Source organism: Amphiprion ocellaris, chromosome 14 (assembly GCF_022539595.1).
Source record: "Amphiprion ocellaris isolate individual 3 ecotype Okinawa chromosome 14, ASM2253959v1, whole genome shotgun sequence".
NCBI classification, from domain to species: Eukaryota; Metazoa; Chordata; class Actinopteri; family Pomacentridae; genus Amphiprion; species Amphiprion ocellaris.
In genome coordinates, this window is record NC_072779.1 from 32,198,539 (window position 1) to 32,211,839 (window position 13,301).

At 33.9% G+C, this 13,301-nt stretch overlaps 1 protein-coding gene across 2 annotated transcripts in view; it reads right to left on the reverse strand.

Moving 5' to 3' along the window:
- Window positions 1-8,043, reverse strand: part of grk6 (G protein-coupled receptor kinase 6) — a 72,793-nt gene extending 64,750 nt beyond the window's left edge. The window contains exon 1 of one of the 2 annotated variants that reach the window (XM_055017207.1): window positions 7,801-8,043. In XM_055017207.1, coding sequence (XP_054873182.1) covers window positions 7,801-7,852 — 52 coding nt within the window. In that variant the 5' untranslated portion in view covers window positions 7,853-8,043. The remainder of the gene's footprint in view (window positions 1-7,800) is intronic. The other variant, XM_055017206.1, reaches the window with a different exon arrangement.
- Between the last annotated feature and the right edge of the window lie 5,258 nt (window positions 8,044-13,301).

Sequence of the window (13,301 nt, forward strand, 5' to 3'; positions counted from 1 at the left end):
TTCATTGTGGATTAATATCCTGGGTTTTGATATTGTGGGATTTTCAGATTTTAGTGTGGTAATATGCAGGTCATTCCTACTTTTTTATGTTAATATCCATTTGATTTACACTTATGTTTGTTAGTATCCAAGTTATTAACATTTTTGTGTGATAATATCCAGTTTATTGATCATTTTTTACAATATTATGCAGATCGTTGATACTTTTAGTGTGCATGACCTGTCTTTCATTTATACCAGCATTAATGAAATTCAGTAATAAAACTTCAGAACCAAACTGAAGCAGCTCAAGTGTTTCCTGAAAACCCAGAAACAGCCTTCGACATCCTCTGATGGTTTGCTATTCAAATCCTACGAGGCAGCTCCTTGTCAGATGAGCAGAAATCAATTACTGTCATAGATACACTGCAAACAAGACGTTACTGTGTGTTTGTGTCCAGGAAACACAATTATATCAGAGCTGCAGATAAGCCACTGTACATTAGAGAAAGCATGAACCAGGAGAAGATTCACACCAAGTAGGTTAAAGGTGACTCCAGTAAAACGCTCAAAACAAAGATAAAAACAAGATTTGTATCACTGTTAGAGATAATCCAGTGAAAAATGCTCAAAATCTGGCAGCAAGAGAGACATATTAACCCACAAAATTGGTTTAATATCCAAGTTATTGACATTTTTGTATAATAATATCCAAGTTATTCACACTTTAGTGCATTGAAATCCAAGTAATTGACACTTTTGTGCATAAATATCTAAGTTATTCACATTTTTGTTCATTAATATCCAAGCTATTGACACTTTTGTGCATTTAAATCCAAATTATTGACACTTTTTTGTGTTAATATCCAAGCTATTGACACTTTTGTGCAATAATATCCAAGTTATTGACACTTTAGTGTGTTAATATCCAAGTTGACTATTTTTGCGTTAATATCCAAATTATTATCTAAATCGATTTTATTCCACTTTTTCCACTAATGTGCTTCTCATGACAAATATTTTTAAAAATTCAGGTACAGAAATCTGACAGAATTACTGACTAGCTGTGATTCCAGTTTAGAAAATCTTCAATTCAACTCACCTGAATTGCTCTTTTTAGATAATTATTTGCAGTTTGAACTGGTCAGAATGATGCTTTCTGCTTTGTGATTTGGATTATAGAGTTTCAGTTTGGTGAAATGACGTTGCAGATTTCTGTAATTAGGTCAGAAGCTTCGGCGGTTTGCTTTTCGAACGTACGTCGGCTGTTTTACTTCCACCTCTGAGCAGCTCGAGGCCGAAGTTCGAGTAAATTTTGACCACAAGCTTTGATGAATGAAGCTCGTTGTCTGAGTCGTGTCCACCACAGCAGCTGTTGAAGCCTCACATGAATTGAGATTTCTGCAGTTGAATTATAGATATTTGCTATTAAATTGTCAAATATTACGCTGATGACTGTCAATTCTATTCTGGATTGTTAAAATGGTTGCCGTAAAGGTAAACAATAACTTGAAAACATCGTATTTAGTGCAAAAAATTCATTTTCAGCACATTTTTCAGGCACAATATTTCATTATCATGCATTATATCACTTATTAATTCCAATATTACTTTTTATTTTTCTGTTCTAATCTTATTTCAGCTTACTTGATGTTTCGTATGTTTTAGGCACTGCATTTCTAACATTATTTAGTTTTTTAGATATCTAAAATATCTATTTAGATATCTCATTTATCTTCAAGGTTAATAAAGTTTTATCTCATTCCTGCAGCTACAAGAAAACTTATTTTTTTATGATGCATTTTCTGGATTATAAGAGAATCTAAGCACCGTTATAAAAGCGTGCAAATTTGTAAAATTATGTCTCATGAATGCTGCTTTTAGAAGGAAAAGCTTTTCGAGCGAAAATTTTTATTGTCAAATAGCTCCAGCAAGTCACAAATAGATCAACTAAATGTTAAATATTTTAGAATAATAATAAATAATGTGATTTTTACTACACTGTAAAATAAAAATTGACAAAACAAGATTCTGTAATGTTCAAAAACAGCAAAAAAAAAGAAAATAACAGCAAATATCTGTAAAATAATTATATTCTTATCAGATCTATAAACAGTAAAACGGTAAAATCCTTTAATTTTATGATCACACGCTTTAAAAGAACAAATTACCATTTGTAAAAGTAGTGAAAATAACAAAATTATTTTATTTTTACTGTGATTTTACTAGAAATTATCTGTAGTTTAACAAAACGGGTAAAAAAAATAGAGTGAATAAAATTGTTTTCGATTTTTAAATCCTTAATATACAGAATTTTTTCATGAATGTCCACAGAAAGTCATGAGTAGATCAACTAAATGTTTATTTCTAAATGATAACAGAAGGTCAGCGCCAATTAAAAAATGTTCTAAAGCTGATTAAATTATCAGAATGTTTAAATATCTCAAATAATAACAGTAAACAGCTATAAAATTAAAAGAAAACACCACTGAAAACCCACTTTTTGTGACTGAATTCGTACATTATTGGTCATTTTTAAATAAAAAATTATGTTTTTCCAGTTCAGTCACGAGATATTCTTGTTCTCTGGTTTGAATGTGACTCAGTTTACGGTTTAATTTGAATTATTGGCTTGGAAACACAGACTTATTCAGATCCACAATATCAGAGCCATAATAAAAATACAAAAGTTTACACAACTGGGACAATAAATAAACCGACATGATGTGAAGAAAACGCCAGACGGCTGCAGGGTTTGTTGAACTTTAAAACAATAACTGTTGTTCTGGTCCTTCAATAGAAGCTGTTTTAGATTCAAACATAATTATTAAACTAGGAGATGTTTATTAGTAAAGAAGTATGACGACGCTTCTAGAGACTCTTCTGAGTGGAGCTTGTAATTTATTCTGATTTAAAACCCTTTTTTTTCATTTAAGAGGTTGCACAACATTTAAAATTAGACAAATTCATCCTCTCAAACGTTTAAAGTTTAATTTGTTTGCAATAAAATGATTTTCTATCACTGTGATAATGTTTTTGCATTTACTAAACAAACATTTATTCAGCAAAACTGGTGTTTTGTCTATCAATTAATATGCAAATGATTTTCCTGATTAATCATTTAGTCAAAAAAAGTGTCATGAAGTAATGAAAATAGTCTTACTATCAACAGTGATGCTGATTTTTGATGTTTCTGCTTAAAAAAACTATAACTTTAACATTTAATTGATTATTAACATAGTTTTCTCTGCATTATTGTTGTTCATTCTCAAAGCAGGACATTTAAATCTTGAAATTATTACATTTACATCACACAGAGCTACAAAAAAACAGAAATAATTTACATTAGATGCTGATTTTTATCCATTAATTAATTAACAAGACAGCTGCTGATTAAATTTGTTCTCAATTAACTTATTAATTACTGTCTATGCTGTTGAAACATTTTATTTAGAGCTTAATTTTGTTAAAAAAACAACTCAAAACAAGCTTACTATTGTTAATTCGTACTACTATTCTAACTACAATGAGATATAAGCAATAATATCTAATATTTTTTAGGTTTTCTAGCTCAAAACCCATCTCAAATCACTAAAAATTTCATAGAATCTGACTAAAACATGCAGATTGTTGCAGTTCTAGTTATTCTGGGTCTATAATAACCCATAAAAACAGTTTTTATGACAAATAGCCTGTCGGAAAAACTGTAAACTAAGAACAAAACAACAAATATTAGCACAAAGGGTTATTTGTTTTAAACATTAATTCAACTCAACTAGCTTATTAATTACAATAGATGTTGTTGGAACATTTAAAAACTTCACTATGGAGATGAATTTCGCAAATAAAACAACACACTGGCAGAAAAAAATCATGCTTATTATTGTTTATTCTTACTGCTATTCTAACTATGATGAGATATGAGTGCTAATACTGAATAATGTTAGATGTTTTCTAGCTCAAAACCCGTCACAAATCACTAAAAATCACATAAAATCTGATTAAAACATGCTGATTTTTGCAGTTCTGCTTATTCTGGCTCCATATTTACCCATAAATGCTGTTTTTGTGACAATCAGCTGCAAACTAAGAAGAAAACAGCAAATACAAAAACAAAACAGTGCTTTCTTAACATTAATTTAACTCAACTAACTTATTGATTACAATAGATGTTATTGGAACATTTAGAAACTAAATTTTAGTGATGGATTTTGTTACTAAAACAACATGTTTGCAGGAAAAGCATGCTTGTTAATGTGAATTCTTACCAATATTCTCACTACAATGAGACATGAGCACTAATATCTAATATTTTTTCATGTTTTCAAGCTGAAACCTGTCAAAAATGACTTAAAATCTGATAAAATCTGATTTAAATGTGCAGATTGTTGCGGTTCTGCTTATTCTGGCTCCATATTTAGCCATAAAAACTGTTTTTGTGACAATATGCTTGTTGGAAAAACTGCAAACTAAGAAGAAAACAGCAAATATTAACACAAAACGCTGCTTTTTTAACATTAATTCAACTCAGCTAGCTTATTAATTACAATATATGCTGGTGAAACACTTAATTTAGAGCTGAATAGCTGAATTTTGTCAATAAAACAACTCAAAAGACGTTTATTAATGTTAATTCTTACTACTATTCCCATTACTATGACATATGAGCACTAACAATTAATATTTCTTTCATGTTTTCTCGCTAAAGTCTGCCAAAAATGACTATAAATTTCATTAAAAAAATAACTCAAACATGCAGATTTTTGCAGTTCTGCTTATTCGGCTCCATTTTAAACACATTTCCTTACTTTAATTAAACTCAACTAACTTATCAGCTACTATCTATGTTGTTGGAACATCTAAGAACTTTACATTCTCGCTGAATTATGTAAATAAAACGACACACTGGCAGAAAAACACGATTATTAATGCATATTTCCAAAGTAAGGTTGGTCTCTGTAGCAAAATTTGTACGATTTAAGAGCACTAATACTGAATATTTTTAGATGTCAGCCTAGAGACGGTGCAGCTCTCTAAAGCATCACTAAAAATCAGATAAAATCTCACTAAATCATGTGAATTCTGCCTCCTGTTAACCCGTAAAAGCTGCTTTTGTGAGTCAAGGACGATCAGTTTGGGGTAAAGTTCAGTCTAAAAGTGAAAGCTACCCGCTGGAACACAAGAAGAGAAAACAGAAAACTGCACACTAACAGAAGGACCGGCGGGTATTTGTATATATGTACATGACCTGAACACTCGGCTGGTATTTTAATGCAAATGTTGGTCCAAACAACAGAAGAAACATCTGCAGGGAACAAAGACGAGGAGAAAAAAGTCATGACTGATTTTCTCTTTGACTTCTACAGTCATAAACATGTGACTGTGTTGGATTTAATGATATAAAAACACCCTGAAACTACAAACAGCTCTGTGGCTTCTCTTTAAAACCTAAAAATCCACCAGATAAGAAACACGCACGACTAAATTCTCCATCTTTACTCGACTGGGATGAAGGAAAATGAGGATTTCCTTCATAAACAGATTTGATTTCCAAGAAATTAGCGGCTTGCTCCCCAGAAAATTAGTCCAAAATCAAGCAGCATTTTCTGGGAAACATCGAAGTTAAGGTCAGAAGATGGTTGTTAAATAAGTTCTGTAGTGATTTAGTATTTAGTAACAAGAGGGAGAAGTTAAGATATAAAAGTTTTCTTGAACTAAAATCATTTTTCCTGGTAGAATGGGCATTTTGGGTGGAATCAGTCCACAAAAAGTAAAGGTAGTTTATCTTTATTACCTTATTTGACACAAATCTATGCATTTTTCTGGTATTTCTGACCGCTCTGCCGCTAGAATACTGAGCAACACCAAGAAGAAAGAACACATCACTCAGATTCTTAAATCACTGCACCAGCTTATTGCTTACAAGTTTGTGAATGGTCGGAATATATCTGTTTGCTTAAGCCTCTAAGATCTGCAGCCATTTTTAAAAGTAAGCTGAAGGTTCGTTTAGTCCACTAATTTTATTTAATTAGCTGTATTTTGTAAAGTTTCGGTATTTCAGTTTTAACTATTATGCTTTATTCAACTTGTCGGTATCATTTTTAATGTATTTATTTTAATTAATTTAAGTTTATCCTTCCGTTTTTTGGCATTTCTTCTTATTATGTGTTTGGATTTTAGCCATATTTAATATTTAATGTAGTTTTTTAAGCTTTTCTGATGCTTGCTCTGATTTTTTTTTTTTTTTTGGTAAATTACAGCTGTACTTCAATTTTAATGTATCTTACACTTTGACTTTTAGACTTTATTCATTTATGTACATAGCATATTATTTTTTAAATATTGGATATATTGCATATATTGTGATATTTTAAACATATATTTTTTAATTTATTTTTTTACCAGTCCCATGTACCTAAATTTCTTTCAAATGTGCAAATGACGATAAAGTGGCTATTTTATTCTATTTATTCCTAAATAGATGCAGAAGAACACATTAAAAACAGGTGGTTAAGCTCTAAAAATGCACAGCGCATTTGAGTAATGTCTTCCAGATACAACTACACTATGATTCATGCATAAATAAACGATCGAACTGCACTTTCAATAAGATTAAGCAAGGAAAATCACTGGTGCAATCCTTTCAGGTGAATGGACATGTCGACATGTTGCTCAACTTCCTGCAAACTTGTACTAATCACACCAGTTTTTGTATCTAAACCCCACAAGGTTTGTTGAGACTTTAAATTTTGATTCAACAATTTAATAGAGGTCAGAGGTCAGGACCTGTGAGGTTGGCATAACTCCTCTCATGGTCCACATAAGCTGAACAGAGCAGATAAGCTCTCAGGATCATGACACTCATGTTCTCCACTCCTGCTGCAGATGGCATCAGGATTATGTTTGTCACTGAAACCTTTTGTTTAGAATCACTATAACAAAGGCTTCTGGTGATGCAATTTATACTGCAAGTATTCAAGAGTGTTGCTGTGCACAAGAAGAGGGTCTGATCCACAGGTATCAAAGCAAAACTTCCACGGCCTGGACTGCCCTGCTGCTGCTGATAATGATAATAATGATACTGGCAGGAAGAGTGAAATCAGTTGAGTGCTCAAAGTCTAGTTCAGCAGCTCTGCCTCAACATCCTGTTTCGCAAACTACAGCACGATGCTGCAACATCAGTAAGGGAAACCCGATGTGTCGCTGCAGCCGCGATTCAGTTGCAGCCTCTTCCGGACCTCTTCAGGTTCACGATCACAGCCGCGCCAAACTCCATTAGAAAATCGATCGATTTTGCGAGCAGTTTGATGACAACCGTGTCCGCGCACTGTACACCATAGACGCAACGTTTTAAAAATGTTTAGATGTTAGTTTTAAATTCGGCATACACTAATAATCAATACGTTCCTTCAGTAAATAGTAAAACAGCATCAAAGACTAGCTCGACTCGCTGTGAATGTGGTTAGAGCGACAGCTTACTGTACAAAGCGAAGCATGAACACGGAAGGAAGAGATTTTACTGTAATTAGGAGGTTTATTTTTAAATGTTTCGCGCCGAATTGGTCCCTGTTTGCTAAAGAATTGAGCAAGAACTTGAAACCGGCTTTAAAAGCAAAGTAAGCTCAGTAATGTGGCTGAAAACTTTAAATCGCTCATGTTGTGAATGGAGTTCTGTACGTCCTGCTCGCATCACCGAAACATTTGATCAGCGGCCAAGAGGAAGTGCAGGACCGGTTCTTATCACCGCTGCCACCCCTCCCGGTGCTGTGTCGGTAGGACCGCGGCGGAGGGGAGCTGTCAGCCCGCCGTCTCCATCCTTACCTTCCCGTGCTTTGAGCAGCACCGTGTTGGCCACGATGTTCTCCAGCTCCATGTTGATGCTGAGCGGCTCCCAGCGGCAGCAGCACGCCGAGCTCCTGGTCCCCCCCCCGGCGGCTTTCACTCGCACCTTTACCCGTCCTCAAACACCGTCCGCCACCTCCTCCCACCGCCCGGCCACGGAGGAAAAACTCAATCCTCCGCTGAAGCTCTGGGCCCGGTAACAGTCCGCGCCCTCCTCCGCTCTTCCTCCTCCTCTTCCTCCTCCTCCTCCTCCTCCATCTCCGCCCAGAGAGCAGCACAGACGTCTCACTCCGCTGGAAATATTGTTTCGTAAAACATCAAGCAGCTGACAGACCTCTCACTCTGCTCATATTTCCTGCCCCGTTTTATTTTTTAAAATTCAGAATTCATCTATTCCGCCATAAAAATGATTAAAAAACACTAAAATCTGAGTTAAATTTGCATTTAACTGAGATGAAATCGTTCAGAGCCATGTTATGCCAGCTGTTGAGGGCTAATTTTACTGTCCAGTGCGGTAGAAGATAACAATTTTGTTTAATATAAAAAATATTAGCATAAAAGTTCATTTTTAACTTTAAAATAGTTAAATAAAGTACTATGAACTCAAGCCTTACTTGTTTCACTACCTGGTTATTATCTATAGCTAACCATTTATGCCATCACTCTTAGCTAACTGTTTATTATTGTCAGCTAACTATTAAACCATTACTTTTAGCTAATTTTCTTAAAGTTAGCTGCCTTTTTAAACCATTACTATAAGCGAACTCTTTAATAATGTTAGCTAACCATTTAAACCATTATGTTTTAGCTAATTTTTTCTTAAATTTGGCAAACTGTCTAAAACCATTACTTTAAGCTAACTGTTTATTAATATTAGCAAAGGATTTAAACCATTACTTTTAGCTAACTTCATTCATGTTAGCTTACCATTTAAACCATTACTTTAAGCTACCTGTTTTTTAATGTTAGCTAACTATTTAAACCATTACTTTAAACTACCTGTTTTTTAATGTTAGCTAACTATTTAAACCATTACTTTAAGCTATCTTTTTTTAATGTTAGCTAACTATTTAAACCATTATTTTAAGCTGTTAATTGCTGTTAGCTAATCATTTGAACCATTACTTTAGCTACCTGTTTATTAAAATTAGCTAACTATTTAAAGCATTACTTTAAACTGCTATTTGTTGTTATCTAATCATTTCAACATTACTCTTAGCTAACTGTTAATTAATGCTAGCTAACCATTTAAACCATTATTTTAGACTAATCTTTTATTGATGTTACCTAACTGTTTGAACGAGTACTTTTTTTTCCAAGTATGTTTATTGTTTTTTGTTATACATACACAAAAACAAACAAACAAACAACAAGCAAACATTGGCCCAATATTAAACATAAATTAGTAAGAATAATTTAAAATGACAAATGACAAACATTTGCCATTTCAAAACACAAATGCTCTTTTAATAATAGTTGAGACTTCAAGTCCCGAATAAGTTAGATAAAGTTCCCAAGTCTTCAAAAAGGCATCATCTTTGTGGTGTAATCAACATGTCAGATAGTCAAGCGAGATATAGCTGAGAACAGTCTTCTGCCATTGTACCCTAGAAGGAATACAGTCCGAGATCCAATTGACAAGCAAACATTTTCTAGCACAGAAAGTAAGCATTTGATACAGTTTCTTATGATATCTGTTGGTGATAACAGGGTCAATTAACCCAAGCAAAAGAAACGTAGGGTTACATGTCAAATCAGCTGTAAATATTTTATCCATTTCCAATCCAATCATATGCCAGAAATGTTGTACTTTTGAGCAGGACTAGAAGCAGTGTGTGAGGGTACCTGTCTCAATTTTACACTTCAAGCACACTGGGGAGGAGTCAGGCCTAAATTTGTGGCATCTGTAAGGAGAAATGTGGGCTCCATGAAGAATCATGAGCTGAGTCGCTTTGACTCTGTTACAAACACATAATGTTTTCACATTACTCCAGACATTTTTCCAGTCATTTTCAGTAATGCAACTCGGCCCATCCAAGAAATAGAAAGAGTGTTCCATCTGTCAAGATCAAGCCGAATGCGGTCAAATAGGGGAGGGAAATTTGCTTTATACATTTGTTCAAATGTATAATGGATGGCCAGGTGGGTTGTAAATATTTAGTATAGTGATTTCCTCTCCTGAAATAATCCCATTTAAAATAACATAGCAGCCTGATGCATCCTTTATGCAGTCCAAAATCTTTAAGGGAATATTTTTCTGTATAAGAATAGCCACTCCACGGCTCCTTGAAGTAAAAGATGAAAAGTAAACTTGGTTAAACCCTCCATGCTTTAAATGTTCATTGTCATTTAAATGGGTTTCTTGCAGTAAAGCTATTTGCACGTTCTCCTTTTTGAGGTAGTTTAAAACTTTCCTACGTTTTACAGGGGTGTGTATTCCCTTAACATTCCAAGTACACAATTTGAGTCCCGTCATAAAAATAATTGATATGAATTAGCAGAGCATATATCAATTCTCAGAGTAAGAGATATCACAGTGATGAACATAGGACCAACAAGAACACAAAATGAACAGAAAGAACAGAAAACGATGCGCTTAAGGCGCACGCTGCCAAACTCAAGCATAGATCGCAACACTGTCCTCCTCCTAAGCACAGAGGAGATCGAGCGAGTGGGATTTCTAGTGGCAACAAGACACATCAGTCCGGGATGCAGGGAGGCAGTGTTTCTCTCTCCCTACACAGTCATTGTAAATTAAATGCTCCATTCTTGTCACAGTTCACATCAGTTAGAGTACTTACTGAAAGATGACAGTCAGAGATGGTCTTTAGTATAGCCCAAATGTTACTCATCGGAAGCTGAAGCGGCCCCATCCATCGCGTTAATGTAATCTTCTGCCTCGGCGGGGTTATTAAACACTCTGGTAGATCCGCGGCATGTTACTTTCAGCTTTGCGGGGTAGATTAGCCTGTATTCTGCACCGAGTGATCGGAGCCGTTTCTTCACTGCATCATATCCTTTTCTCTTACGAACGACAGCGGCGGAAAAATCCTGGAAAAACATAACCGTAGAACCTTCATGTTTCACGGTCTGATTCTGTCTTGCTAATTCCCAGGATGCGTTGTTTGTCTTGGTAGTTGTGAAAACGCACCACCACGGGTCTTGGTCTTTGCGTGGATGGGGCCTTTGGAGCAAGCGAGCAGTGAGCCTGAACGAGTATTTTTAACTAATCGTTTATTAATGTTAGCTAGCTATTTAAACTATTAGCCTTAGCTAGCTGTTTATTAATATTAGCTAACTATTTTAGCCATTACTTTTAGCTAACTGTTTGATAATGTTAGCAAAGGATTGACACCATTACTTTAAGCTAACTGTTTATAAATGATAGCTGACCTTTAAAATCATTATTTTTAGCTGATAATTTCAACACAAAGTTTAAGCTAATCTTTTAAATAATTATCTTAAGAAAACAATTTAAACCATTACTTTTGTGTTGCTGTTTAAAGCTTTACCTGTAGATAAGCTAGCTTTAGCTAGCTATTTAAACCATTACCTTTGGTATACCATTTAAACCATTACCCTTAGCCAACCACTTATACCATTTATTTTAGCTAATTATTTGTTGTTTTTGGCAAACTATTTTTAACATTACTTTGGGCTAACTGTTTATTGCTTCTGGCTATTAAATGGATAGCCAGAAACATTACTTTTTGCTAACTATTCAAGGCATTAAAAGCTGACTAGTTCTTACTTTTAGCTAACCATTTAAACCATTATTTTTGGCTAACTGTTTACTACTTTCAATTAACCATTTTAATAATTTCTTTTGGCAAACTGTTTATTACTTTTAGCTAGCTATTTAAACCATTACTAGTTAGCTGTTTATTGTTTTTAGAAAATCATTTACACTATTACCTTTAGAGAAGTTTTTATTACTTTTAGCTAACCGTGTAATCCATTACTTTAAGCTAATTATTTAAACCTTTATTTTAGGCAAACTGTGTATTACTTGTAGCTAACCACTGAAACCATTACTTTCATGTAACTTTTCCCTGGTTTTAGACATGCATTTATTAGCCATTAAATTAACCTCGGTATTACCTTTAAGAGAACATTTACTTCAATCAATCCATTACTTTTAGCTAACCATCACTTTTTGCTGTTTGTTAATTTTTACCATTATTTATTGCTTTAATGTACTCCTACTTTATCCATCTATCTTTAATCTTATCTAACTTTTATCTGCTTTTTTTTGCTATCAAGTATGTCATACATCATCTTTCCAAGCACCCCTTGGAAAGTACAGAATACTTTGCTGGAAATCACTTCTAAGGCTGCAATCAACACATATCTGTATTATTAATTGGTAGTTTGACATAGAAAAATGTCAGAAAATCATCAGAACAAACATATTTGAATTCAAAAGAACAACAGAAAACCAAACAACGATGGTTGATTGTGATTTATATGAATAATCAGTTCTTAGCTTTCTGCTATTTGACTTCCTGTTAACTCACTATTCAATTAATTGATTTCAGTTCTAGAGTACTGTAGTAATTATCTTGTCAACGCAAATATTTCCAGCCACTTGAATTGCATTTACCAATGACCGAAGTTATAAAAAATTACACGATAAATGTATTTTAATTCCTCACTGGGGCCTAAAAGGCTGCTGGCTGGTCGATGGATGTATCAGTTAGGATTGATGCTCTGCTGCAAATCAAGAGATCAATAATCAGAGACTCCAGAGAAGCTGTTCTCTGTGGTCTGTCTGTCGCTCTGAACAAAATGGATTTCCCTGCAGGGATCGATCAATTCAGCACCACGGTGCATTAAAGGTGCATTAAGAAAGACGCTCAGTGTTTCCTGATGATAGCAGGGAGCCGATAGAGTTGTTGATCAGCATCAGTGACTCACTTGAACCTCATTCAACTTCCTCAGCTGCTCATTGATAAGAAGGACTTTTACCAAAACCACCAAAAAACATACAAACAAACCTGTTTTTGTGGCAATAATAATCAGCAGATAATCCATAATATACTGATTTGGCACTTGAATAGGGAATTTAATTCTGAATAACCACTTTACATTTTGGACCCTTTACATTCTAAACGTCATTCATTATATCTGGAAACTTATCTGTACCTTCTTACATCAATTGCACATTTCTGTATACTTTAAAAAAAATAAAATTGTCATTTTTGTATTTTCTGTTGATTTTTTCTATATTATGTTTTCCATATTTTTTAAAAATCTTATTTCCCTTAATTTAATTTAATTTTCTTTTCTTTTCTTTTATTTAACCTTCATTTTATACCCTATTATTCTGTGTTGTCTTATTGTTTACCCTTTTACTGAATATCCATGCTGCTGTACAACTTAATTTCCCTGTGGGGATTAATAAAGTCATCTAAGTCTAAGTCTGACACATCTTCATCTTTACTAACTAACGTTTTAAATGAATCTGTAACAGTTTCGTG